This window comes from Neomonachus schauinslandi, chromosome 1, assembly GCF_002201575.2.
Source record: "Neomonachus schauinslandi chromosome 1, ASM220157v2, whole genome shotgun sequence".
NCBI classification, from domain to species: Eukaryota; Metazoa; Chordata; class Mammalia; order Carnivora; family Phocidae; genus Neomonachus; species Neomonachus schauinslandi.
In genome coordinates, this window is record NC_058403.1 from 149,591,046 (window position 1) to 149,616,011 (window position 24,966).

The 24,966-nt window shown below is 41.8% G+C and overlaps 2 protein-coding genes across 6 annotated transcripts in view; one reads left to right on the forward strand and one right to left on the reverse strand.

Annotated features, from left to right (window-relative positions):
* The window catches only part of MLH1 (mutL homolog 1), a 42,879-nt gene extending 27,414 nt beyond the window's left edge, over nucleotides 1–15,465 (reverse strand). For 4 of the 5 annotated variants that reach the window (XM_044916033.1, XM_044916036.1, XM_044916025.1 and 1 more), the window contains exons 1-9: nucleotides 15,306–15,465; nucleotides 13,162–13,252; nucleotides 11,039–11,137; nucleotides 7,928–8,001; nucleotides 6,234–6,306; nucleotides 4,568–4,659; nucleotides 3,104–3,146; nucleotides 2,876–2,964; nucleotides 791–903 (exon numbers count right to left, since the gene is read on the reverse strand). In XM_044916033.1, the coding sequence (XP_044771968.1) occupies nucleotides 791–903; nucleotides 2,876–2,964; nucleotides 3,104–3,146; nucleotides 4,568–4,659; nucleotides 6,234–6,306; nucleotides 7,928–8,001; nucleotides 11,039–11,137; nucleotides 13,162–13,252; nucleotides 15,306–15,421 (790 nt within the window). In that variant the 5' untranslated portion in view covers nucleotides 15,422–15,465. The remainder of the gene's footprint in view (nucleotides 1–790; nucleotides 904–2,875; nucleotides 2,965–3,103; nucleotides 3,147–4,567; nucleotides 4,660–6,233; nucleotides 6,307–7,927; nucleotides 8,002–11,038; nucleotides 11,138–13,161; nucleotides 13,253–15,305) is intronic. The other variant, XM_044916031.1, reaches the window with a different exon arrangement.
* A 305-nt stretch (nucleotides 15,466–15,770) lies between these two features.
* Nucleotides 15,771–18,058, forward strand: EPM2AIP1 (EPM2A interacting protein 1). The gene has a single exon (XM_021677514.1). The coding sequence runs from the start codon at nucleotides 15,902–15,904 to the stop codon at nucleotides 17,726–17,728; it is 1,827 nt and encodes a 608-aa protein (XP_021533189.1). The 5' UTR covers nucleotides 15,771–15,901; the 3' UTR covers nucleotides 17,729–18,058.
* The last annotated feature ends 6,908 nt before the right edge of the window (nucleotides 18,059–24,966 follow it).

The window sequence follows — 24,966 nt, forward strand, 5'->3', positions numbered from 1 at the left end:
CAATAAAGGTACTGGATCAATATGATAAAAATTTAAGTACTGAACAAATGGCAAGATGCATGGTGCATTTCTGGCTGGAAAATAAAAAACTGAATTAGACCCATGTGTGGCTCCCTGTCACACTCTCTCAAAACCATACTATACGCAATCAAGTAAAAAGAAACAGAATGCAAAATAGTATTTACTCAACAAGTAGCAATCATGTAAACAATATGCCTGCAGAGAGAGAAAGACCAGAGAGGAATCTGACAAAAATCCGAATTTAGATAATTTCCTCCCTGATTTCTAGTACTGCTCATTATCATAAATAACTCATTCTTTAAAAAGAAAAATCCCAAGGGGCTTAACATTCCATTTCTTTACTAATGACCCTGCCTACACCCAAGGTACCCCCTCCCTGTGTCCCGCTGTGCGATTCAAACAGCTGCCTCTTGATCTAAGGCGAGAACAAACAATGGCCTGGGGCCTGCTTGTAAGGCTCTGGGGCCTGCTTGAAAGGCTCTGAGGCCAGCAGGGAGGAAGCTGTTCAGGCTCACAGGCGTCGGTGATGCCCTCTCCCAGAGGCAACAACCACACTCTGCCAAGAGTAGGCCAGCAATGAGCACATATCAGAGGGCTGAGTAGACTTAGGCTAGAAATTATAAATGCTTCCTAATCAAGCCACACTTCGGCCTCCTCAGGCTGGGTGTAATCCAGCTGGGTGTAATCAAGCCTGTCGATTCGGAATTTTTCCACAGTCCCATAAAATTCCCTGTGGACAGACTTCCCCACATGGTTCTTTTTCACTTACGGTTGATGAAGAGTAAGAAGATGCACTTCTTCACTGAGTAATTTGCATTGGATATGTAGCCATTCATTTTGAAGGCTAGGGTTTTATCCTCACACCCAACTTCTATCAGTTCTCTGGTTGAAAAAGAGAAATTTTGAGTGTCTTGAAAATAATGGAAAATTCAAACAGTATAAAGAATCAAAGTTGGAAAAATCAGGGCTCCTTCATAAACTAATTTTGCCAAATAAGGACTCTTGAAACTTGGTTGAGGTCCTCTGTGCCCATCCATCCATCCGTCTGTCTCTCCATCTACCCACCTACTACTCACCCTATCACTGTTTTCAAGCACTTATGTTCTATGCCAAGCACTGCTCTGACTGCTGGGACATATGACAAATCCAAGCTCTGAGACCTTATTTTGCTGAAACTTTTATGTATCTTACTAACTAAACCCCAAAGACGAAATTCCGAAAGGATTCATTTCTACTGAATCCCTTACTATATGAACACCACCAAAACGGGGCTCCAGTGTGGTGTCCTCAGGGTTGTGCTTATGGGGGGGGTGAGGTTAATGGGTGAAAGGTGGTCCCCATATAAGCCACACTCATCTCTGCCTGAGGATCCTTCCAAGTGCAGGTCCCTCTGCCTGGAAAGCTCCTACTGATAGCTAGTTAATTCCTCCTTATCCCTCATATGTCTGGGCTTACTCCTTCAAAGAGCTTTCTCTGACTATCCCTCTCCCTGACCTTGAAAGATTCTCCTGTTGTGCCTTCTATTTTTCATTTGAGACACCTAGCACAATCACTAATGAATGGCATAATTATTTCATGTGTCTTTCCAACTGGATAGGAGTCCTCTGAGGGCAAGAAGCATTTCTGCTTTATGCCCTACTGTATTTCTCAGCACAGCACCTGGCAAATAGTAGCCATTCATTAAGCATTTGCTGAACGTACAGTGGAAGCTATCAAGTAGTAATGTGTACCCTAAGTCTCTGAGTAGAAAATACAGCTTGCGGTGTTTCTCACACACAATAAACCAGCAAACCCTTTCTTCCCCAAAATGACTCAAGAGGCTGGTGTTCTGGAAACACCCTTTGGGAACTGCTGCTCAGTGAGATTTCTAATCTCTTACAGTCCCTCAGATCGTAACAACTAATTCTGAGTCTTTTAATAATAAAGAAGCTCTTACAAGTTTCACTGTACAATAGTACTCTCTCTCTGCTCTGGGAAGAGAGTTTAAAAAACTTAATTGATTAACAATTAGTAAAGAAGAGGGTAATTAAAGGCAAATTGATTGTTCCCTAGTTAGGAGCTTGGTTTCGCTCAAAGAAATGAGTAATGTGTCCTTTGAAGTAGAAAACTGGGCTCTGGGACTACTGCTGCTTCTAAGATTTTTGGAAAAAGTGAAGCCAGGGGCTGTCTTCTCCATCTGCATATGCCCCTCATCTGGGCCATGCCTGGCACATAGAGGGCCCTTAGTATTTTTCCCCTCAGATTATGACATGGGCACTTTGGGCTTTGCAGAGTCCTGAGATTTAGCTAGGACTCTGTGATAGAAATGGTGGTTTTCGCCTCCCAGGGAGGGCCGTGAGGCATCTATACTGCAAGTTCCCCTTGGAGGCTTTCCCTAACAATGAAGATCTGGTAACACTTAGAAGTCTGCTCGCCACCAGACAGGTAATATTTTATTTGTCTTTACATCCTTAACTTCCGGAACAAAGCCTAGAATATGGGAGACAATTAATAAATGCCGAACAATAATAAGTGAAATCCCAAAGTCACGATAGGGAAGTATCAGGAAAAGAGGGAGCGCTGGAAGATGAAAAAATTCTACTACACTGTGAATATTTTGAAGACAGAGACTAGAGAGAACACACTGATTTATAGCCAGAGCATCTGGGAGATAACATGTACCCAAGAAGTGTGGGTTCCTTGAAATCATGACTCCACAAACAAATGTGGAGCATGGAAATAAAGCCGGACTATTTCATTAAAGCAAACTCTTAAGGCAGGTGCTACTTTGATAGATTCCAAACTAACGTATGATAAATGGTAAACCAAGACGTGGAACGTAGATTTTTCAAAATATGATGAATTATCAACATACCGGCTAACAGCATTTCCAAAGATGGAGCGAATATTGTCCACCGTTGTGGCATTAGGCAGTGTCCTAACGTCAGCTACAGTCTCACCTTGCTGATAAACAGAGCAGAAAATACAACTATCTCACAGTTGTGAATGAAACATCCTAATCTTATCTCCTCAGGTGAACTATTAAAAAAAAAAAAATCCCTTTTTCTAATACATAACCATCCCTTATAAACCAATCACTTACTTTTTTAACTGAGAAACTAATGCCTGAATTGTGTATTGAATACCTGGCAAAGAAAAGAACAAAAGAGTAAGCAGAGTGGCCAAATGCACAATATAAGGCAGAACTCCCTATTGGTTAAATGAATGGGTGGGGTCACGTGATTTAAACAAAGAATATCTCCAGGTATCAAATTTTACCCACAGGAAAAGAAGCCAGCACAGACTTCAGGGAGCTATCAATGCTAAATGCGGTAGAATCAAATAAAAAACAGGATTTTTTACTTTTATAGGGTTCTGACTAGACTCAGGGATATTTCAATACAATCTCCTCCTTGCCTACAGTTTTACTTTCGTAAACCCACTAGGTCCAGCTCGTATCTTGAGAACCTAGCCTTTACAAATCCTGGGCTCTTTTATTCTCTCCCAAAGCCCCTCAAGACACCCCCCTCCTCACCCACTTCTTTTTCGGCCCCTGGTCCTGTTTCGGCATCTCCCAGTCTTTTCTCAGTTGGCTATTATTTATTTATTATTCCTCCCTCATGGGCCCCACAAACTGAAGGACTATGTCTAGCAAAATGCATTCATTCAGCTAACAATTAAGAATTCACTTGACCACACCTAGAACCAAAAGAGCCAACTACAACTCCTCTATTTCTAGGAGATAATTAATATTCTGATGCTGATTTATACAACTCCAGGAAAAAGCAAAGAAACTTCATGTAGAAGTATGTTCTACTTTCTGAGGAGCAAATGTTTTATTCATTTTGGACTTTTCAGAAATACTGAAAAATAGTTAACAGATCTCTGCTACGATTCAAGGATGTGCAGGCTTAGAGAGCCCATGCTGGATCCACTGAACCAGCAGATGAAGTCAGTCTACAGTGGACATAATGTTATTTTCACCTGCCCCGAACCCCTTCTCCTTCTTCTTTTAACAGGCCCTAGTCTTCCTTTGGGAAACTGCCTCTTTCCCATTCCACCCGATTACCCTTAGAGTGCCAATCCAAGGAATCTCCCCATAGACAGACTGGGGTGGGGTGGGGGGCGGGGAAGCCATACCAATCAGATGTACTCTCCCAGGAAACAGACTCTTGAGTAGAGTCAGGAAAGAATGAAAACAACTGTATCAGGGCCACTATCTAATCCCCAAAACCAGCCTGGTTCTCATCCTCTCCAGGGAGCAGCTGCTGACACTTGCCATTCTTAGCCTTCCAATAGATTTCTTTTGGGCTCAAGTTAGCTGCAGTCCATCTGTTTTGCTTTCCACCAAAGAACCCTCACTGATGCACAGACCAACAGCTCTCTCCCAGGGAGATGAGAAAAAGCCCAGAACTGGCAACTACACCTTGACCAGAAACAATCCATACGCTAGAACACAATGTGCCATTTTCCATCTAGCTCACCACCTGTTCTCAATTTACAAGCACTGGCACACATTCCTTCGGTGAGAGATGGCAAAGAACCACTCCCAGACTGTGGACTGTACCTGCCAACAACTTCCAAAATTTTCCCATACTCTTCACTGGGATTTTTTAAAGCTTTCCTCCTCGTGGATATGTTGTAAAAAAGGTCCTCCACCTGAAATGAAGATTGAATTTTTCCTTGTAAATTCACAGAAATACCTGGAAATAAAGACCCAGGCTGTCTACCTAAAGCTGGCTAGCAGAGAATCCAACTATACTTACCAACAGTACAGTTCTAAGCACTGATTGGGGGAGGGGGGCAAGAGATAAGTCAGCCTTTAACAAAGGAAATAAAGGGTATTTTTCCTGCTTCCCATATTCATTCACTGATTTCTCAAATAGGTACTGGGGGCTCTCTCTAGGTTAGGCTCTTTGCTTTGTGCTGGGAATATGAACACAAAGCACAGTCTTACCCAGGATAGCACACAATTCAGTGGGGGGCAAACATGTAAATTTACAATAATTATACTATCACATGGCATCCAAGCATATTTTCCAAACTAAGAATTCTTATAAAATTTCTGAGATCGGGCGCCTGGGTGGCTCAGTCGGTTAAGCGACTGCCTTCGGCTCAGGTCATGATCCTGGAGTCCTGGGATCGAGTCCCGCATCGGGCTCCCTGCTCCTTGGGAGCCTGCTTCTCCCTCTGACCCTCTCCTCTCTCATGCTGTTTCTCTCTCGCTCGCTCTCCAATAAATAAATAAATAAAATCTTTAAAAAAAAAAAATTTCTGAGATCATTTGGGCTTCTTGGAAAGCACACTGTGGCCACCCTGTGTACCAGATCTGTCTCAACATGCGCTTAGAAGCACATTCATTTCTGCCTCCTGCCTGCTTTATCAAGGCTAGGATTTAGAGACTTCAGGGAAATGTGTGCCAGCTGGGGCTGAGGTAGAGGGGTGGGACGCATAACATGACAGCAGGAGGCTTTCCAGGATCACACAACGGGAAGAGACCAAATGTGGCACCATAGAAATAAGGCAGCATACTAGATTTTCTCTGAGTAATGATACAACCATATTACTTAAACACCCTCTGAGTGGGCAGATATTCTTTGTTCCATTTGAGAGATGGGAAAAGTGAGGTTAAGAAACACTAAACAACTTGCCTCTGGACACACAACCACTGAGTGGCAAGGCTGAGACTCTAACTCACGTCTTCTGGAGCCAATTTTAAAGGTCCTTTCAATGCCAACTACTTTGCCACTGATTTCTGCCATCCCAATAAAAGAATCTGCCAGTCTCCGAAAAAAGATGGCGGGAGTACACACAGGCTGCCAAGCCATAAAAGCCAATTATCAGTCCTCTTGTTTAGAGAGAAGTATCTTGCTGTTTCTATTAACCAGCAAAGATTCATTTTTTTTTTTTTTTAAAGATTTTATTTATTTATTTGACAGAGAGAGAGACAGCGAGAGAGGGAACACAAGCAAGGGGAGTGTGAGAGGCAGAAGCAGGCTCCCCACAGAGCAGGGAGCCGGATGCGGGGCTCGATCCCAGGACCCTGGGATCATGACCTGAGCCGAAGGCAGCCGCTTAACGACTGAGCCACCCAGGCGCCCCCAGCAAAGATTCATTTTATAATTTGAAAACTCAGAGACAATTTTTTTTTTTTTCAGACAGTTTTATTCTTTATTTCAGTATTTCTACAAAGCTCTTTTTCAACAATTTATACTCCCTTGTACCATTCTTACCGTGATCTGGGTCCCCTGATTGCCTGCACATGGTTTAGGAGGAGCTTTCAGCTTTCCATCTGAATAATTCGCTCTTAACAGAAAATATAAGAGATTATTAACATCCAATAGAAGCAGAATATCTATCCAAAGGGTAAAAAAAGAAATTATATCAACAATAAGGTATAGCCATGTTATCTACTATCTTAATTACCATTTTCCTCTTTTTCTACTATTCCATTATCATTCTAATTGGATACCAAAAAAAAAAAAAATCCCTATTCTTCTGGCAAACGTTGCTTTTTAGTTCCTGAGTTTTGAGCTACAAAGCGATAGTTTTGCCATTGCCTACAGTGACAGTAAAATTTTTTCAGTAATTCTGTAATCATTTATGGAGAGGCTACCACATGACAGGCCTGCAGAGGCCCTGGTAACAAAGAAAGGCCCTGGAGAGCTCTCAATCTAGGGGACACACTTTTCCCTAAAGTGGAGAACATTGTGCTAAGTGATCTGGGAAGCAAATATTCAGCTGGGGACTGGGGAGGGGGTTGAAACCATCACAGAAGAGATGACAATTCATCTGGGCTCTAAGAGAGGAAGAGTTTCAGGGAGAAAGCACCAAAGACCATCCAGGAAGAGAAAAACATAAAAACACAGAAGCTTCGGAACACCTGGCACCTGGGAATTTGTGCAGAGAAGAGGCTGACAAGGTGGATGGAAAGCACAGTGGCGGGGGTGGGGTGGGGGTGTTGCTGTTTAGGGATGACTCTGGATTTCATACCACCACAGAAGGGGAGCCACTGGAGGTCCCAAGCAGGAGCATAATATAATCTCAGTGGTGAAGTACCGGAATTTGCATCCCAGGCTATTTAGGAAGACATTAATTCACAAGTATCTCCCTGTTTTGCGAGAAGGAATTCTGATCATATCAGCACACCCAGATCCTAGGACAAGTATAATTCACATAGCGTCAAAATCCCCCAGCAACAGTGAAGTATACTCTGGAATGCTCCCTGTTCCATCACATTACATGTCTGTCTGCTGCAGACTGAGAAATACGCAGCACTGTCACTGTTGGAGCTATTTTCCATATTAATTTATGGACAATCGGTATGATTAAAAAAGAATTCTTTTTAAGGTACTCCTAAATTAGGTACTCCTGTCTTCCACTAGTAAATGGCCAGTGCTCATGAAAACAGAGGTCTTTGATTCCTCAAATCCTGTTTTTGTGCTGTTCCGAGGCTGTCTGTCAGCTTCTGAAGACTGCCAGCACAAGAGAGGGCCAGTGGCTCCCATGGGAGGGCAAGCCAGCACAGGCATGCACGGGGGGCAGGGAGCCGGGGGCTCACGAGCCAGCTAAGGAACCATGGGCCTCCAGCACCCCAGCCACAGCCCTGTCATCAAAGTGAGATCCTACTAAAGGGCACAGGGGCAGAATAACATCCGCATCTACCACCTACTTAGGATACATCCGTGTAACAGAGCTTGTAAGCACTTACATGTCACATCTTATCTAATTCTTAACAGATGTTCAGCAAGATTTTTACCTAATAATCATCCCTGTGGATTATCAAGTAGTCCATAGAGAGGAAAGGAAACTTACCCAAGATCTTGGTCAAAAAAGATGACATTGGTGTTTAGATAGGGTCACTTTGAGATCTAGGCATAAAGCATGTTTCAGGATGAATACACGAATAAAGCAGACTGCACCGTACCTGTATGCGCACTTTGCATCAGCTGTTTTGGTTGTAATAGTAACATGAGCCACGTGGCTGATGCTGGCCAAAGCCTAACGAAGAAAAGAAAATGGAATGAAAGAAAAACATTGCTGGGTCACCCACTGGCAGCTTATTAAGGAGAAAGGTGATCTAAATTACCCCTTCCATTTTGTATTAGCAAATGGCAACAATGGGCATTTTGCTCACTCACTTTCATGACATGTTAAAAAAAGGATATCAAATTGAATTTGTAGCATATTATCAGAACAAGGGGAAAATACATATTAAAAAAAAGTCCAAAAGGAAACACAACAGAGTATTTTTTAAAAATTTATTTTAAATCCAATGTAAGTCAGGGTGTCTGAGTGGCTCAGTCAGTTAAGTGTCCAACTCTTGATTCTGGCTCATGATGATCTCAGGGTTGTGAGATCGAGCCCCACACTGGGCTCCGAGCTCAACAGGGAGTCTGCTTGAGATTCTCTTGCTCCCTCTGCTCCTCCCCCTGCTCCCATGTGCACACGTGCACTCACTTTCTCACTCTCTCTCAAATAAATAAATAAATCTTAAGAAAAAAAATCCAGTATAGTTACCATACACTGTTAGGTTAATTTCAGGTGTATAATACAGTGATTCAATAATTCTATACATGACTCAGTGCTCATCACAGTAAGTGTACTCTTAATCCCCTTCACTTGTTTCACCCATTGCCCCTCACCCCCTCCCCTCTGGTAACCATTAGTTTGTTTTCTATAATTAAGAGTCTGCTGTTCAGTTTGTCTCTTTTTTTCCCCTTTGCTTGTTTGTTTTGTTTCTTAAGTTCCACGTATAAGTGAAATCATATAGTATCTGTCTTTCTCTGACTTATTTCACTTAGCATAATGCCCTCTAGCTCCATCCACGTCGTTGCAAAGAAACACTCCAGGGTATTAATGTGTTAGCAAGTGCGTTCAGGCAGCAGAATTACAGGCATGCTTAATATTATTCTCAATGATTTGCCTCCCAACAATTTGAAAACTTGCCTTCAGAAATGGGGGCACTCCAAATACTTAATGTTGCACAATACACAAAACTGTTTTCTGTAAGCACTTATAGGTTTAGAAATGTAAATTTAAAATTATCTAATTAGGGGAACCTGGGTGGCTCAGTCGTTAAGCATCTGCCTTCGGCTCAGGTCATGATCCCAGGGTCCTGGGATCGAGCCCCGCATTGGGCTCCCTGCTCAGCAGGAAGCCTGCTTCCCCTCCCCCACTCCCGCAGCTCGTGTTCCCTCTCTCGCTGTGTCTCTCTCTCTGTCAAATAAATAAATAAAATCTTTAAAAAAAAAGTTATCTAATTAAGACAAAGCAAATTTTTAAAAAATTACCATTTCCCCCCTTGTAACCAAGACTGGTTTCCTAGCCCACTGGAACCTGCTTCTCCTTTCACCAGAAGGACATCACAGAATACAAAATACAACCAGGCACTGTGATGGGGTCTGTGTGACAGCATCTTGGAAGACAGTGAACACAGCCTGTGGCAGGTTCAGTTCATTAATAAGGAACATGGCTTAGGCTCAGAGATTACCAGGTTCTAGCTGGATTTCCCTAGTTTAGGTGATTGAGCTAATTTTCATCATTAAAAATGTAAATGATTTTGAGACCTGTATAAGGAGGACATTAAATATACACAGCACATACTCCATCCCAGAACCCCAAGATCATGACCTGAGACGAAATCAAGAGTCTCGGATGCTTAACCGACTGAGCCACCCAGGTGCCCCAGGAATGTTATTTCCATAAATTTACCCTGAGACAGTAATTGAACAAAACACATTGTATATGAATATAGGAATATTCACCAAGAAAATGGCAAAAAGCATAAATGTTCAACAGGAAATCATTTAAATGAACACAATATGTTCATATACAGGGTAAGATGGAACTATTAAAATTACATAGGACTGTATGTATACTGAATGTAAAGATATCCACAGCATATTGTCATAAAATTATAAGATCCTATTTTAGTCTTAAAATGTTTTTATGTACTTTTTTATATTGTATATTCCTCCGATGCATCACATAATTTGTACTTTTTATATTGTATATTCCTCTGATGCATCACATAATTTTATTCACAAATATTCCCATATGTATTTTAAAAGATAAGGACGCCTCCAAAAACCATGGTCTTATTTTTTATACCAAGAAAATCTAATTTCTTTTCTTCTTTTTTAGGATTTTATTTATTCGAGAGAGAGAGAGAGCACAAGTGGTGGAGGGAGAAGCAGGCTGCCCATCAAGCAGAAAGCCCGATGTGGGGATGGATCCCAGGACCCAGGGATCATGACCTGAGCCTAAGGCAGCCGCTTAACCGACTGAGCCACCCAGGCATCCCAACGATTTCTTCTTAATACTATGAAATAACCAGTGTGTTCAAATATCTGTCTCAAAATTTTTTTTTTTTACAGTTTGCTCAAATCAGGATCCAAGTAAGATGTACACATTGGAGCTGGTTCATATGCTTAAGCCTTTTTTTTTTCTTTAGAGAGAGAGCAAGAGATGGGTGGGGTAGAGGCGGAGGAAGAGGGAGAGAGACTCTTAAGCAGACTCCATGCCCAGTGCAGAGCCCAAGTTGGGGCTCGATCTCACAAACTTGAGATCATCACCTGAGCTGAAATTAAGAGTCAGACACTTAACCAACTGAGCCACTCAGGTGCCCCAAGCCTCTTTTAATCTACAGGTTTTTTGTTCCATTTACCATGTTCCCTTGCCTCCTATATTTTCCCAGTACCGGCACTTAGTAGGTATTAATCAGATTCACATTTGATAATTTGACAAAAAAACTTTGTGGGTGGTGTTGCATTCTCCATCAAAAGACACTTAACATCTTGGCAGGAGGGGAGGGGGGTTGTTATCTGTAGATAAAATAGTTTTCAATGTATTAAGTACTTTGAACAATCCTTGGTTTTGGAAAATGAAATTTAATTAAGTTTGTTTGATTTGCATATATTTAACAAGTAAAAAGAATCATATTTTATTTACTTCTGTTGAGAAACATATGTTGACAAATGGCAGAAATGTCATTCACAGAAGGGTATTTTACACACTTCTTTAATCTTCAGCTTACCTCACCCCGAAAGCCATAGGTAGAAATACGAGCTAAATCCTCAAAGGACTGCAGTTTACTTGTAGTGAACCTCTCACACACAATATCCAGATCTTCTTTCTAGAAGATACCAAAAAATAAGTAAATAACTATGTTATTCATTTTTTCCAAATCCTGAATTTCCCTTTTCTTGACTGAATCCAAGAAGCAACCCCTCTTAGGAGAAGAGTTTTAAAATCAGCAGTAACTTCCTCATGTGGCATCCAGAATGCCACACTGTCCCGGTGTCCCTTCTCTCTCATGAGTCACATTTCTCACCTGCATTTGCTGGTTCCGCCTCATCTCTGACAGCGAGGTTACCCAGGACTCCAGCCTTGGACCTCTTTGTCGTCTACACTCACTCTCTTGATGAGTTCTCCCAGCCACACAAATTTTATAAAAATCATTATTATTATTAGAAAACTTCTTTATTAAAAATCTATAGGGCATTTAATTACAGTAAAATACACATAACAAATTTTACCATTTTAACCATCTTTAAGTGTACAGTTCTGCGGCCATAAATACATTCGCACTGGTGTACAACCATCACCACTATCCATCTCCAGAACTCTTTCATCCTTCCAAACTGAAACTCTGTCCCCATTAAACGATAACTCCCCATGCTCCCCTCCCCCAAGCCCCTTGCAACCACCATTCTACCTTCTATGAATGGGACTACTCTAGGAACCTCCTAGATGAGGAATCATACAATATTTGTCCTTTTGTGACTGGCTTATTTCACTTAACATAATGTCTTCAAGGTTCATGCATATTGCATCATGTGTCTGAATTTCAATCCTCTGTAAGGGTAAATAATACTCCATTATGTGTACACATCACATTTTTAAATCCACTCATCTACAGAACCCTGGGTTGCTTCCAGCTTTTGGCTATTGTGAATATGCTGCTATGAACATGGGGGGACAAATCTCTTCAAGACCTTGCTTTCAATTCTTTGGGGTACATACTCACAAGTTCTGCTGAATTGCATGGTAATTCGATTTAATTTTTTCAAGAATCACCATACTATTTTCTACAGCGGCTACACTGTAGAATGCATTAGGGTTCTAATTTCTCTATATTCTTATTTTATTGTTTTTATAATAGCCATCCTAATAGGTGTCAAATGGTAGGTCATTGCTCCTTTTATTCATATTTCCCTAATGACTTGTTATGTTCAACACCTTTTCATGGGAGTCTGATGGTTTTTAATACCATCAAAATTCAATACACTAAATTTTTATCTCCAGCCCAAACCTCTATGCTGCCCTCCAGACTCACATGCTTACTCAACTAAGAGCCATCTCAAGGTTACCATGCCCCCAAACAAATTTCTGATCTGCCCCCAAGTGTGTTTTTTCCATAGGCTTTCCCATCAGTAAATGGCAACTCTGCCATTTGCACAGGCCAAAACCTTGAAATCATTCTTGACTCCTCTTTCTCTTATACCATGCATCAGCAAATTCTGAGAGCTCTGTCTTAATAATCAATGCAGAATCTCACTGCTTCTTGCCTCTCTACTGCAACCAAACTGGTCCAAGACATGGTCACCCTGGACTGCTCCAAGAGCCCTCTTACTGCCTTGGTACTGTCCTGCTACAGTCTGTCTTCCATAATCTAGACAAAAGGGTTCCTAAAAAACTCCACAAACCATGTCACCTCTTTGCTCAAAACCCCCACTTTATACAGAGTAAAAGCCAAAGATTTTACAGTGGCCCACAAGGTCCTACGTGACCGGCCTACTTAGTTCTCAGACTTCATCTCCTATTATTCTTCCACTCCCTCACCCTGTTAGAGACACACTGGCCTCCTTGCTGGTCCTTAAACAAGTCAAGCGGGCTTCCGTTTTGTGGTCTTTGCATGTTCTATCTGCCCAAGAACATTCATCCTTTAAGCAGCTTAACTCTCTCCTTCACCTTATTTTCCTGAATAAGTGTCCAGTTTAGAATAGGTACTCAATGTATATTTAATGCTGGTATTGAATATTTCAGTTAAAAATCCCATCCACAAAAAGCCCAGAGTTTCCCGAACAAGGAAAGACTCTGTCGCTTCCTGTTACCACAAAGCACACAAACAGCCTGCTCCTCTGAGGTTTTACTTACCCTGATCCCAGTGCCATTGTCTTGGATCTGAATCAACTTGAGGCCTCCCTCTTTAACAACCACTTGGATACTGGTGGATTGTGCATCTAAACTGGCAAATTAAACAGAAAAAATTTATTATTATTCTGCAACTATTCTAATGTACATATTTTAATATGAGCCAAGGTATAAGAACAAATTCCAGATAAATACAAGACTGTCTGGTTATTGTGTTTTTCCTCTGTTTTATAGGCTCTGTGACTACACTGTAATGAGTTTACATGCTGTGTGACAGAGGGGGAAGAGAGAGGCAGGAGGGAGCAATCATCATTTTCAATAAGACATTCAACACCATTTCTGTTCCTCTAGGAATGAAAGTGAAGTTAAAAGTAGGATCCTTTTGGGTGCCTGGGTGGCTCAGTCATTAGGCGTCTGCCTTCGGCTCAGGTCATGATCCCAGGGTCCTGGGATCGAGCCCCACGTCGGGCTTCCTGCTCAGCGGGAAGCCTGCTTCTCCCTCTCCCACTCCCCCTGCTTGTGTTCCCTCTCTCGCTGTGTCTCTCTCTGTCAAATAAATAAATAAAATATTTAAAAAAAAAAAAAGTAGGATCCTTTTACCACATGCCTATTTCTTACCCTCTTCTCAACTAATTTTGCCATTTATTACTTCAATTTTACTCCGTCTCGGGTTCCCAAGTGACCCTAATAAGATGTCATTTCAAAAAAATCATAAATGTGTTTTTCTACTATTTATTCCCTTTTAAGAAAATACATTTTGTTGGGGAAAAGAAAAAAAAAAAGGCAATGCAGAAAGTTCTTTGAGAAGCCAAGAAATCTTTCGTACTTTCAAAGAGTAGCCAACATCACAAGAGCACAGGCTATAGAAAACAAATTCAGTCTGTGGCTGTTTGAGAAAGAAAAGTAATCGGCTCCACACAAAGAAAATTCTTTCTTCAAAAGTAAGACAATAAGTTACTTAAATATTAAAGACCTTTCTCAGAAGCCCTTGAATTGAAGTTGTATTAGCCATCTCGATTTCCATATTAAAAAGGGCATAACTGGACCCCACACAAAATCCCTGCTCGTAGAACTAATTATAAACCACTTAGCTAATATGTTCAGTTTGGTTGTGCAGTAGCCTGGCCCATTAGATAATAGGCCCAGGTTAGTCTGTCAGTGAATTCTAACATTGCAGAAACAAAAGCCAGCCTTTACAGTTGGTGAAAAGAGAACCTGTTCCCATGTTCCCTGCTCCTTCTTTTGTCTACTTCCTAATTCTGTTCCTTTCCCTCAGTGGTCCTTTCTACACTGTTCTTTTAGTCCCACTACCCTGAGTGGTTGTTTATGTTTTCACAATCTTCTTACAAACCCACCATTCTTCGCTGGGTCATTTTGTTCTTTTCGTGTATTTATTTTATTAACATCAACTGATTTCAACACGAAGGTAACGTTTAGGTACATCATGAGCATGTCTTTTTTAAGTTTATAGTTTACACCCACCTTTCTTTCCAAGTTTTAACCTCTTCCTTCCACACTGTGACACTTCTAAACTTCAGAATCCACGGGGTACCCTCATGAAATCACATCTTCGATGTGCGCCCCCCCCCCCCCGCCAAAAGGTAAAGGGGAGGAAAACACTAAGTTGGGTCACTAATTTGGCAATAGGGCAGTCAGAAGTTAAACCCAGACAAAGTCCATCGGCCTGTCTAAAATCTCGACAATCTGTTTGGAATAAAAATCAAACGAACTGTACGTTTGAATGTGCATGGGTTATTTTTGGAATATGCAAGAAACGTTAACACAGTACCCTCTGAAGTATGAATGGAGATCGTTCCCCCCGAAAATGTTTATGCATTTAAAAATTTTGCACCTTCTGTACATATAATTTTAAAAGTAGTTCCCTTAACTGATGGCGCCATTAAAACAATACAACGTAGCCCTCCACTTGGACCACCCCCTCGACAACCCTACTAAAGTATCGCGAGAGCGCTCAGAAACTCGCGGCACCCGGGAAGGGAAAAGGCAGGCCTCCGAGGCCTCCGGCGCCGTGGGCATGCGCCGTACACGCCTCCGCCGGGGGCAGGGAGGCGTGTCCGCGCGCCCTCGTGAAGAGGGGCCTGTTAAATCGTAGCTGATAAGAAAGCCCGGCTCCACTCCCTCCCTACCAGTTCTCAATCATCTCCTTGATGGCATTAGCCGGCCGCTGGATGACTTCCCCTGCCGCGATGCGGTTCACCACTGTTTCGTCCAACCGCCGAATAACCCCCGCTACGAGCGACATTTTGGCGCCAGAAAAGCCTAAGTCACGTCGGGAGGCTCACCGGAAGTGCCTTCAGCCAATCACCTCAGGGCTTCGTGCCCACGTCTTTCCAACCAACTCTGTTTACGCGGTCTTGTCCCACCTTCCCGCGGCAGTCGCTTCGGAACCAGGGAGCTATTGATTGGGCAGCTGGATGCCAGTCAAGTTTTTTAAGTCCGCGGGTTCCTGGGTCTCTTGGTCCCTCCCTAAGCGCACGGCTTCAGGCCCCTGGCTAGAAGGGTATGCGCCTGCGCGCTGTCCGCTCTCCCCATTGGCTCTTTCCTGGGCTAGGGAATACGAAATCTCCAGCCAATAGGAACGCAGGTGGCGTAGCCGGAGGTTGGTGTCCCCCTGCTGGGGTGATTTGGCGCAGAGCGGAGGAGGTGCTTGTTCCTGCCCCTGCTCCTCCCCTCTCCTTGCGGCCTCCCGGAGGTCGGCCCTCTTCTTGTGGCCTGCAGTAAAATGTGGATGACGCCCAAGAGGAGCAAAATGGAAGTCGATGAATCTCGGGTTTTCCGGACCGAGTGGACCCAGCGTTACTTGGTGGTGGAGCCTCCGGAGGGCGAAGGGGCCCTGTGCCTGGTCTGTCGCCGCCTCGTCGTAGCCACCCGCGAACGCGACGTCAGGCGCCACTACGAGGCCGAGCACGACTACTACGAGCGGTATGTGGCGGAGGGCGAGCGCGCGGCCCTAGTGGAGCGTCTGCGGCAGGGCGACTTGCCCGTGGTCGCCCCGCTCACTCCCGAGGAGAGAGCTGCTCGTGCAGGCCTCGGGCTCGCCCGCCTCTTGGCCTTGAAGGGTCGCGGCTGGGGTGAGGGGGACTTTGTGTACCAGTGCATGGAGGTGATGCTGAGGGATGTACTGCCCGAACACGTAAGCGTTCTGGATGGCATTGATTTATCTCCAGAGGTCACGCGGCAGAGGGTCCTGAACATTAACAAAAACCTACGCAGTCAGCTTTTTGACAGAGCCAAGGACTTTAAAGCCTATTCCCTTGCCTTGGACGACCAGGCCTTTGTGGCCTATGAGAACTACCTCCTGGTCTTTGTCCGCGGCGTGGGCCAGGACTTGGAGGTCCAAGAAGAGCTTCTGACCATAATCAACCTGACTCGTCACTTCAGTGTTGGTGCCCTTATGGCGGCAATCCTTGAGGCCCTGCAGACAGCAGGGCTTAGCTTGCAGCGAATGGTTGGACTAACCACGACCCACACTCTGAGGATGATTGGTGAGAACTCAGGACTGGTGTCGTACATGAGGGAAAAGGCTGTAAGCCCCAACTGTTGGAATGTTATCCATTATTCAGGATTTCTGCACTTGGAACTCTTGAGCTCCTACGATGTCGACGTTAATCAGATCATAAATACTATATCAGAATGGATAGTTCTGATTAAGACCAGAGGCGTTAGGCGCCCGGAATTTCAGGCTTTACTAACTGAATCTGAATCAGAGCATGGCGAAAGGGTTAATGGACGATGTCTGAACAATTGGCTTAGAAGAGGGAAAACTTTAAAACTAGTATTTTCCCTGAGAAAAGAGATAGAAGCCTTCTTGGTTTCAATAGGGGCAACAACGGTCCATTTCACAGACAAGCAATGGCTGTGTGACTTTGGCTTCTTGGTGGATATTATGGACCACCTTCGAGAACTCAGTGAACTGTTGAGAGTCAGTAAAGTCTTTGCTGCTGCTGCCTTTGACCATATCTGTACCTTTGAAGTGAAGCTGAATTTACTGCAGAGACATATTGAGGAAAAAAATCTAACACACTTTGCTGCCTTCAGAGAAGTTGTTGATGAGCTTAAACAGCATCTTAAAGAAGATCAAAAAATATTTGATCCTGATAGGTATCAAGTGGTGATCTGTCGCCTACAGAAAGAATTTGAGAGACATTTCAAGGACCTCAGGTTCATTAAAAAGGACTTAGAACTTTTTGCAAATCCTTTTAACTTTAAACCTGAATATGCACCTATTTCGGTAAGAGTGGAACTAACAAAACTTCAGGCGAATACTAACCTTTGGAATGAATACAGAGTCAAAGACTTGGGGCAGTTCTATGCTGGATTGTCTGCTGAATCTTACCCAATTATCAAAGGGGTTGCCTGTAAGGTGGCATCCTTGTTTGATAGTAACGAAATCTGCGAAAAGGCTTTTTCATATTTGACTCGAAACCAACACACTTTGAGCCAGCCATTGACAGACGAGCATCTCCACGCCCTGTTTAGGATTGCCACAACTGAAATAGAGCCGCATTGGGATGACCTTGTGAGAGGAAGAAATGAATCCAATCCATAAGCCTTGGTAGTACAACATTGAGACACTCAAAGAGAATCTCATTCTAAAAGCAAACATTTGTCCGATTTTTCAAGTGAACTAATTTGGATTGTGGCAAAGCACCAAGTTTATTCATCCAAATTGATCACGATTCAGATTCTTCTGACATGTTTTTTTTCATCTCAAGAGGCAGCATGGGACTGAGACATGCAAACTCCTTTTTAAAAATTTAATTTAATGATGAAGTCATTGTTTTTTGCTTTTATGATATGATTGTTTTTAAAGAAGTTCAGTACTGATAATGTGAGTTGAATTAGAAGTCTGTTTTTCAGATGTTTTAAAGAAATTTTAGGTTTTAACAAAGTGCTAAAATTCTGATGCATATGGTCTGAAGTTATCAACTCCTTAAATGTATGTTTGAGTCAGTTTGCAGAAACTCACATAGCAAGTTCAGAAGTTTCTGAGAAGTAAGAGCGTACATACGGTGGAGGTATTTTGTCTTAACTATCAAAATGTTAGAGACTATTTTTTTTTTTGAACATTTTTCTGAGTCTGAAGTCAATACTGACAGAGTTCCTCCTCTCACTCCCCCCAACCTACCCTAGTGATAATATTACTAGTAGAAGAAAATAATCATACAAAATTTTAGTCAGCGGAGTAAGAATTATTTTTAAATTGCTGGTTTAGGATGCTTCCTGCATTTTGGAGATCAGTTATTGGGGGTCTCCCCTGAATTTTTCACAGTTGGGTGCTGTTTTATCAGCTTGCCTATTAAAGGACTACGGTAAGTATAGAATCTTAATAGTTGCCCATTAGTAATTCTTTATTCTACTCCAGACAGAAGTTTGGCCCTGTCAAAAAAGGATGACAGAATAAGATTATTGCCCTCCAGGATCAGGAAGTGTGAGATATTTTAGCTTATTATGCATGGGTGTTACTGCTTTATAAAGAAATCCTGTTTAAAGGAAACCCTTTATTTTAAAGTGATACGACGTCAGATTGTGTTAGCTGCTGGAAGTGGATTTATTATAGAATTTAAAACTGTCCCACACATTCTATATTTACGATAGTGCACAAGTAGAAATACTTAATCCTCAAGAAGCAGCTTTATTAACAGATTGTAGCAATTCCATATTTCTTTAATTCCATTAAAGACATCTGCTTTGTGCAAAAACAGTACTTTTCAAACTTACGTTAACCATGAAAAGGAAATCTTAACAGTAAAGCCAAATATATAAAACGATTTAAAAGCAGGACCCAGCTGAGAGGTCCTCTCACATACAATTTGCAAACCTGTGCTGAAGTCCGGTCTTAACTATTGTAACACATTATTCTTGGTCACTAATCCAGCAAATTCATGGAACCAGGAAACAATCAACAATTTAGAAGGAACTGATTCCTGAGCAATCAAAATAGATGCCGTAAGAGCTCAGGAACCAAAATTGTGTCAAGGGTTCTTGACCAGAAGCAGTAACCCCTCTTTCCAGAGGTTGTTGGAAAATATAGGGGACTTCTTTGGTTATCAGATTTACCTGGGGGGATTCTGCTGGCATTTAAGCACAAAGCCCCCCCCCCACAGTGCATAGGACAGCCAGGCACAATGGAGAATTATCCTTCCCAAAGTGCCAGTAGGTCCCCTGTCATACTGTTGTAGATTATTTTATTTTGAGGGACAGGGCAAATTACCGGTAGAAGCAGAATTAGAGAGGCAAGTCAGGCAAACTGACACTAGTTGATAGCGGAGACTCATTCCAACGTTCCAGGTTTGACTGGTAAGATGAAGTAAAGGCCTTGATAGATTCTGGTAGCTCACAGTAGCATTTTAAGTCAGTGGCTTATATTGAACCAGACTAAAGGGCTCAGTTCTGTTAAACGGAATTAGAGCAGAAAAGCAAGTATTAACAAGCTAGTAATCGAGGATGGTCAAGTTGAGATTTTCGGTGAATGGGGAGTAAGCTTAAATATCTGGAAAAACAACAATGAAAAACCAACCACCACTCCTCCCCCCCCAAAAAATATACCGGTAATTTGCCAGTAGTTTAGAGTCTTCTCTTTCATGGCAAGTGCTTTATTGAAAGAATGTTTGGAGGACCTGGCTTCTGCTTTCCTACCCTAGTTCCTAAAATATTGAAGTCTTGTACATTTTGTGAAGTTCCACTATATATTTTGCTTAAGGTAATAAAACTAGTTTGCATCATGTAGTCACTGAGTTGGGGGGAGATATAAGCTAAGGATTTAAAACTGACCCTAAAGAATAGAGAATTTGCTATAAACTAGTCTTGTTTGTAAAAAAGAAAAATGTGTGTATATTACTGTTTTCTGTATTAAGTAATTCTGTAACTGCATGGCAGTCTTTAAAAAAAATTTTTTTTTTACAGAATAGTTGTTACTGGCCCTATTGTATCAGTGATTATAGTTAAAATAAGCACTATTTTTTAAAAACCCTATGTCCCTGTATCTCCCATTCCTACCAGTGTTCTTAAAAGATTTGTCTGTATTCCCAGTCTCTTAGTGCCACTCAAACTGCTCTACCCAGCTAGATCCTTGTCAGCATTCTTACCCTCTGACCCCACTGACTACTCTTCGTTGAAGTGCTTGTATATGTTGGCTTCAGGGCTAGATACTATCGGCAGGTATGCTTCCTCAGTCTGCTTCATAGGCGCACCCCTTTCCCCTGACATGTTTGTGTTCTTGTGATTGTAAAATTTTGTTATAGAGCCTCTTTCTACATCATCTTAGCTGCTCTCATCCCTGACCATGGCTTCTGTTACCATCTGTATGCAAATGACCCCCAAGTTCATATCTCCTTTCTAGGCCTTTCCTAGTTCATGTATCTATCTAATTGCTGACCTAGTCACTCTGCTAACTTAAGTCCACTCTTGTAGACACCATAGCATGTCATTGATCTTGCCCCCAAACCTTCTCTTCTGTTCCCTCTTTGAGTAGATGGCACTGCTGCTACCAGTTGCCCCAGCCCAAGCCAAAAACTGATCTGTCCATGACCTTATCATATCCAGTCACGAAAACCTTTGTGTTAGGTCTACTGTCTCAAGTTTTTCTCACTTCTCCAGTGCTACCATCCTAATTCAAGCCAGCAGCCTGAATTATATTATAGCAACAGCATCCTTGTTAGTCTCTTTTTCTCTGGTTTTGATCATTTTTTATGCTGCAGCCAGATTGTTCCGAACGACATACCTGGTCATATCTCTCCACTGCTTTCACCGTGACATAGGATAAGATACAATTTCTGTTCATCTTTGAGGTCTCAGTTTAAGTACCACTTCCTCTAGGAAGCCTTCACGGATGCCCTTTAGGTGCCCCCACTGTGCACTCTCTGAATACCCTTTACTTTTCCCAGCCGTACACTTTGTCACACTTTGTTGCTACTTTTTATCTGTCACTGCTAGACTGTAAGCTTTATCAGGGCAGGGACTGTGCCTTGCTAGCCATTCTGTCTGTAGTGCTTAGCACAATGCCTGGCGTTCCAATAAATGTTTGGATGAATAAATATGTGTGTAGTGTTATGATCTTTGAAGCCCTTTCATGGTCTCATTTGACCTTCACTGAGGTCCTCCTGCCTTAGCCTGCTTGTTGGGTAATTGTTATTCACATATTATGAATTAAGAAATGAAACTAAGTTCTTTGTGACTAGGGAATTGTATTCCCAGAATTCAGCTCAGTGCTTGGCATGTGGCTCAAAATATTTATTATGTGAATGTTGTTTGAGGAAACCAACTTAGATTGCAATTTGCCCTAGTACAGGTAAGTAGTAAAGCCAGGATTCAAACCCGGTATACTTACATGAATCTATGGAATATAAAGTCTTTACCTCCTTTATTTAGAAGTCTTAATTTCTTTTCTTTCTTTTTTCTTTTTTTTCTAATTTCCAAAGATAGACTTCCAAAGGAACCTAGATGAAAAAGATTGGACAACTATTTAGTGGACTAAAACAATACTTTGGTAATTAAAAAGTTACACTCAGTATCAGAAAAAGATAATGCTGCAGCAAACATGCATACTATTTACTTGCCACTTTCCTTTACAGATGATTTCTGGCTCTTCTGGGATTTAAAAGTAAGTAAATTTAATAAAATATTAGAGGAATGACTCCGTCTTCCTGGTCCCTAGATACCCAGTTCTCTTGCTTTCTTGCCTACAGAATGTCCTTATCACTTCTCCAAGGAAGATGACCCAAAACTGACATGTAATCAAGGTGTACTTCTTAGATTTGCTATATTTCTTTGCTTTCTTGTTCACGTGCCTCTGAACTTAATTTCTGGGTAACCAGGGCTTTTGGGATTCGTGGAAGAACTATACCCATAGTCTTTTTCCTTGAGCCATTTTGTCCAATTTAAGGGATTAACCAGTGTTACACTAAGTTGGACTTTTAGTCTGAGGCACATTAACTCATCCAGAAATCTTAACAGTAGGTGTGATAGTCATCCAGTGATACTTGCTGCAAAACTGGGTTTTAATGGGTTTCTTTAATCCTTTGGATTAAGGAATTTCTCATTTTTATCTTCTTATAATTGAGAAGTGGCCTCATCCTATCCAGTAAGTACTCAAATTTGTGAACTCTACCACCTTTCATTTCTGCTTGCAAATTGATGAATTCTGAGGTCATCTCTTTCTTACACATTTTGTCAAATGCAGCCAACAGCAACCATAAAACATTTTGTTTTACTCCTCGCCGCCCCCTCCTTAGTAAAGGATAGATTCTGTGCCTTACAGGCTTTCCCAAGAGATAGTTTCACCACTCCCTAACATGAATTGCCCCCGTAAGTTATTTCTTCCATCCTTCAATAGCAATTTCCTGAGTGCCTACCAGCTAAGCCAGTGTGTAGTATGTTGAGTTTTTTTTAAATGGAGCCAATTTCTGTATCAGGATAGGTGAGGTTGTCATAAAGTAACAACAGCAAAATCTCAATGCTTTGGGAACTTTTCTCTTGCAACTTGGCTAGGGACTTTGCTGAGGTCGAGGGTCAACAAACTACAGTCCACAGGCAAAATCCATACTGTGGCCTGTTTGTGTAAATTTTATTGGAAGACAGCCTTGCCCACTTATTTATGTCTATGGCCACCTTTGCTCTATAATGGCAGAATTGAATAGCTGTGACAAAGAGTGTGCAATGCACAGAGTCTAAAATATTTGCTTTGTGACCCCACAGAAAATGCTCACTGGTCCCTGCTCGAAGTTGTTCTCATTCTGGGTCTCAGGTTAACCAGATATCATGTATGGTGTGGCTGCTCATTTTGGGAAATGAAAAAAATGCAGCAAATCACTTAGAGGCCTATAAAGCACTTTCACTGCCCGAAACAAAACCCATGGCCACACCAAAGTTCCAGGAAGACTATAATCCTTCCATGTGCCTCAGAAGAAAACCAGAACTATTTGGAAGACTACACTAGATTAACACGTGGTTATATCTATCCATTTATGTAATTTCTTTAAAAATATTTTTTATTGAGGTAAAACATAATCAGTAAAGTGTGTAAATATTAAATATATGCGTCAGTGGATTTTTTTATACACTCTTGAACCCATCACCCAGATCAAGATACGAACATTTCTAGTACCCTGGCAGATGCCCTTATGTCCCTCCTGCACACAGATACACTATTCTGACCTTTATCACCAGAGTTTACTTTTGTCTTTTTAAAGCTTCATGTAAATGTAATAATTATATGTGCTCTTGTGTCTTTTGTTCAATACTATGTGACTCATCCACGTTGCATGTAGCAGCATTTTTTACTTCTGTGCAGTATTCCATTGTACGACTGTACTGCAATTTATAAATCCATTCTACTGTTGATGGAAATTTTGGTTGTTTCCAGTTTGTGGTTATTATGAATAAAGTTGCTATAAACATTCTCGTATCTTGTCTTTCAGTGAACATGTGCACCCATTTCTCTCAGTATACTCGGGTATATACCCGGCTTCCATACTTTCCTGTAATTATTCAGACAGCAACCAGAGTGATCCCTGTTGTAAAAATATGAATCAGACCATGCCAACCCTCTGCTCAGAATCCTCCCAATGGCTTAGTATTATAATTAGAATAAAGTCCAAAATTTTTATCGTGGTCTACAAAGCCCTGCATGATCTGCACCCCCACATAACCCTTTTTCTTCCTACCCTGTCTTCTGTCACATCCTTCAATCCCTTTCCCTATCCCTAGTCAATCCGTACTGGACACTGCTTGCAAGTTAGGGAATCAAGATAAATGATTTGACCCTGTCCTTAAAGTGGTTGTTACCTATATAGATAATTTTAACAAGACGTAACACTGGTTTGTGTTAAGTCAATTACTGTAGGGATTAAGAGGCAAATTTGCACTATGATTCATTAGTGTAAAATAATTTAGAATTATAAAAGTATAAAGTAAATTGCAACCCCTGGAAGGGATTTAGAGAATAAGATTACAATGTAAAAGCTTCCTGATAAATTTAAAAAATGTGTATAGTCTTGCATTTTAGTTCTGTTGATTATGAATTAGAGTTCACCAACTTGACTACTCTTACAACTTACTGTTTGCTATTACATGTTCATTTCCTCGAGGGATAGGAGGGAGCTGGTGGGGGTGGGGGTGAGAAGGCATTGGAATAAATAAAGAAGCTGATACTAAGCACGTTCCAAAAAAGCACCCTCATGACAAAGGACCTCCTTTAACATCGTACCATTACTGATACATTGATTATTGTAAAATAACTGAAAGAGTTTGACTTAAACTCTTTCCACATTTTTTTACTTTCTTGATATATAATTGAAGTACAATAAACTGCACAGCTTAAAGACACATGCGTGAAACTCACCACAATCAAGATAAAGAGCATTTCATCATCCCATAAAGGTTGCCCTTTGGTTTTGACTAGTGGGAAGGGAAATTCACTCCAATTTAAGTGGGGGTGGGAAAAAAGGACATTGTTAAAAGAATATGAGGTTCTCTCAGAGCCACTATTGTTGACTTCCCTCTCTGAACTTTTTTTTAATAAAGATTTTATTTATTTATTTGAGAGAGAGAGAGAGAGCACAAGCAGGGGGAGCGGAGAGGGAGAAGCAGGCTCCCTGCTGAGCAGGAAGCCAACATGGGGCTCGATCCCAGGACGCTGGGATCCTGACCTGCGCCAAAGGCAGACTCCTAACTGACTGAGCCACCCAGGCTCCCCTCTCTGAACTGTCTTATCAATTTTGCCAGCCAGCCTTTGTACATCTCCCTGGCTGTCTATCACTACCTCACTCCAGCGCCACTGACCACTGA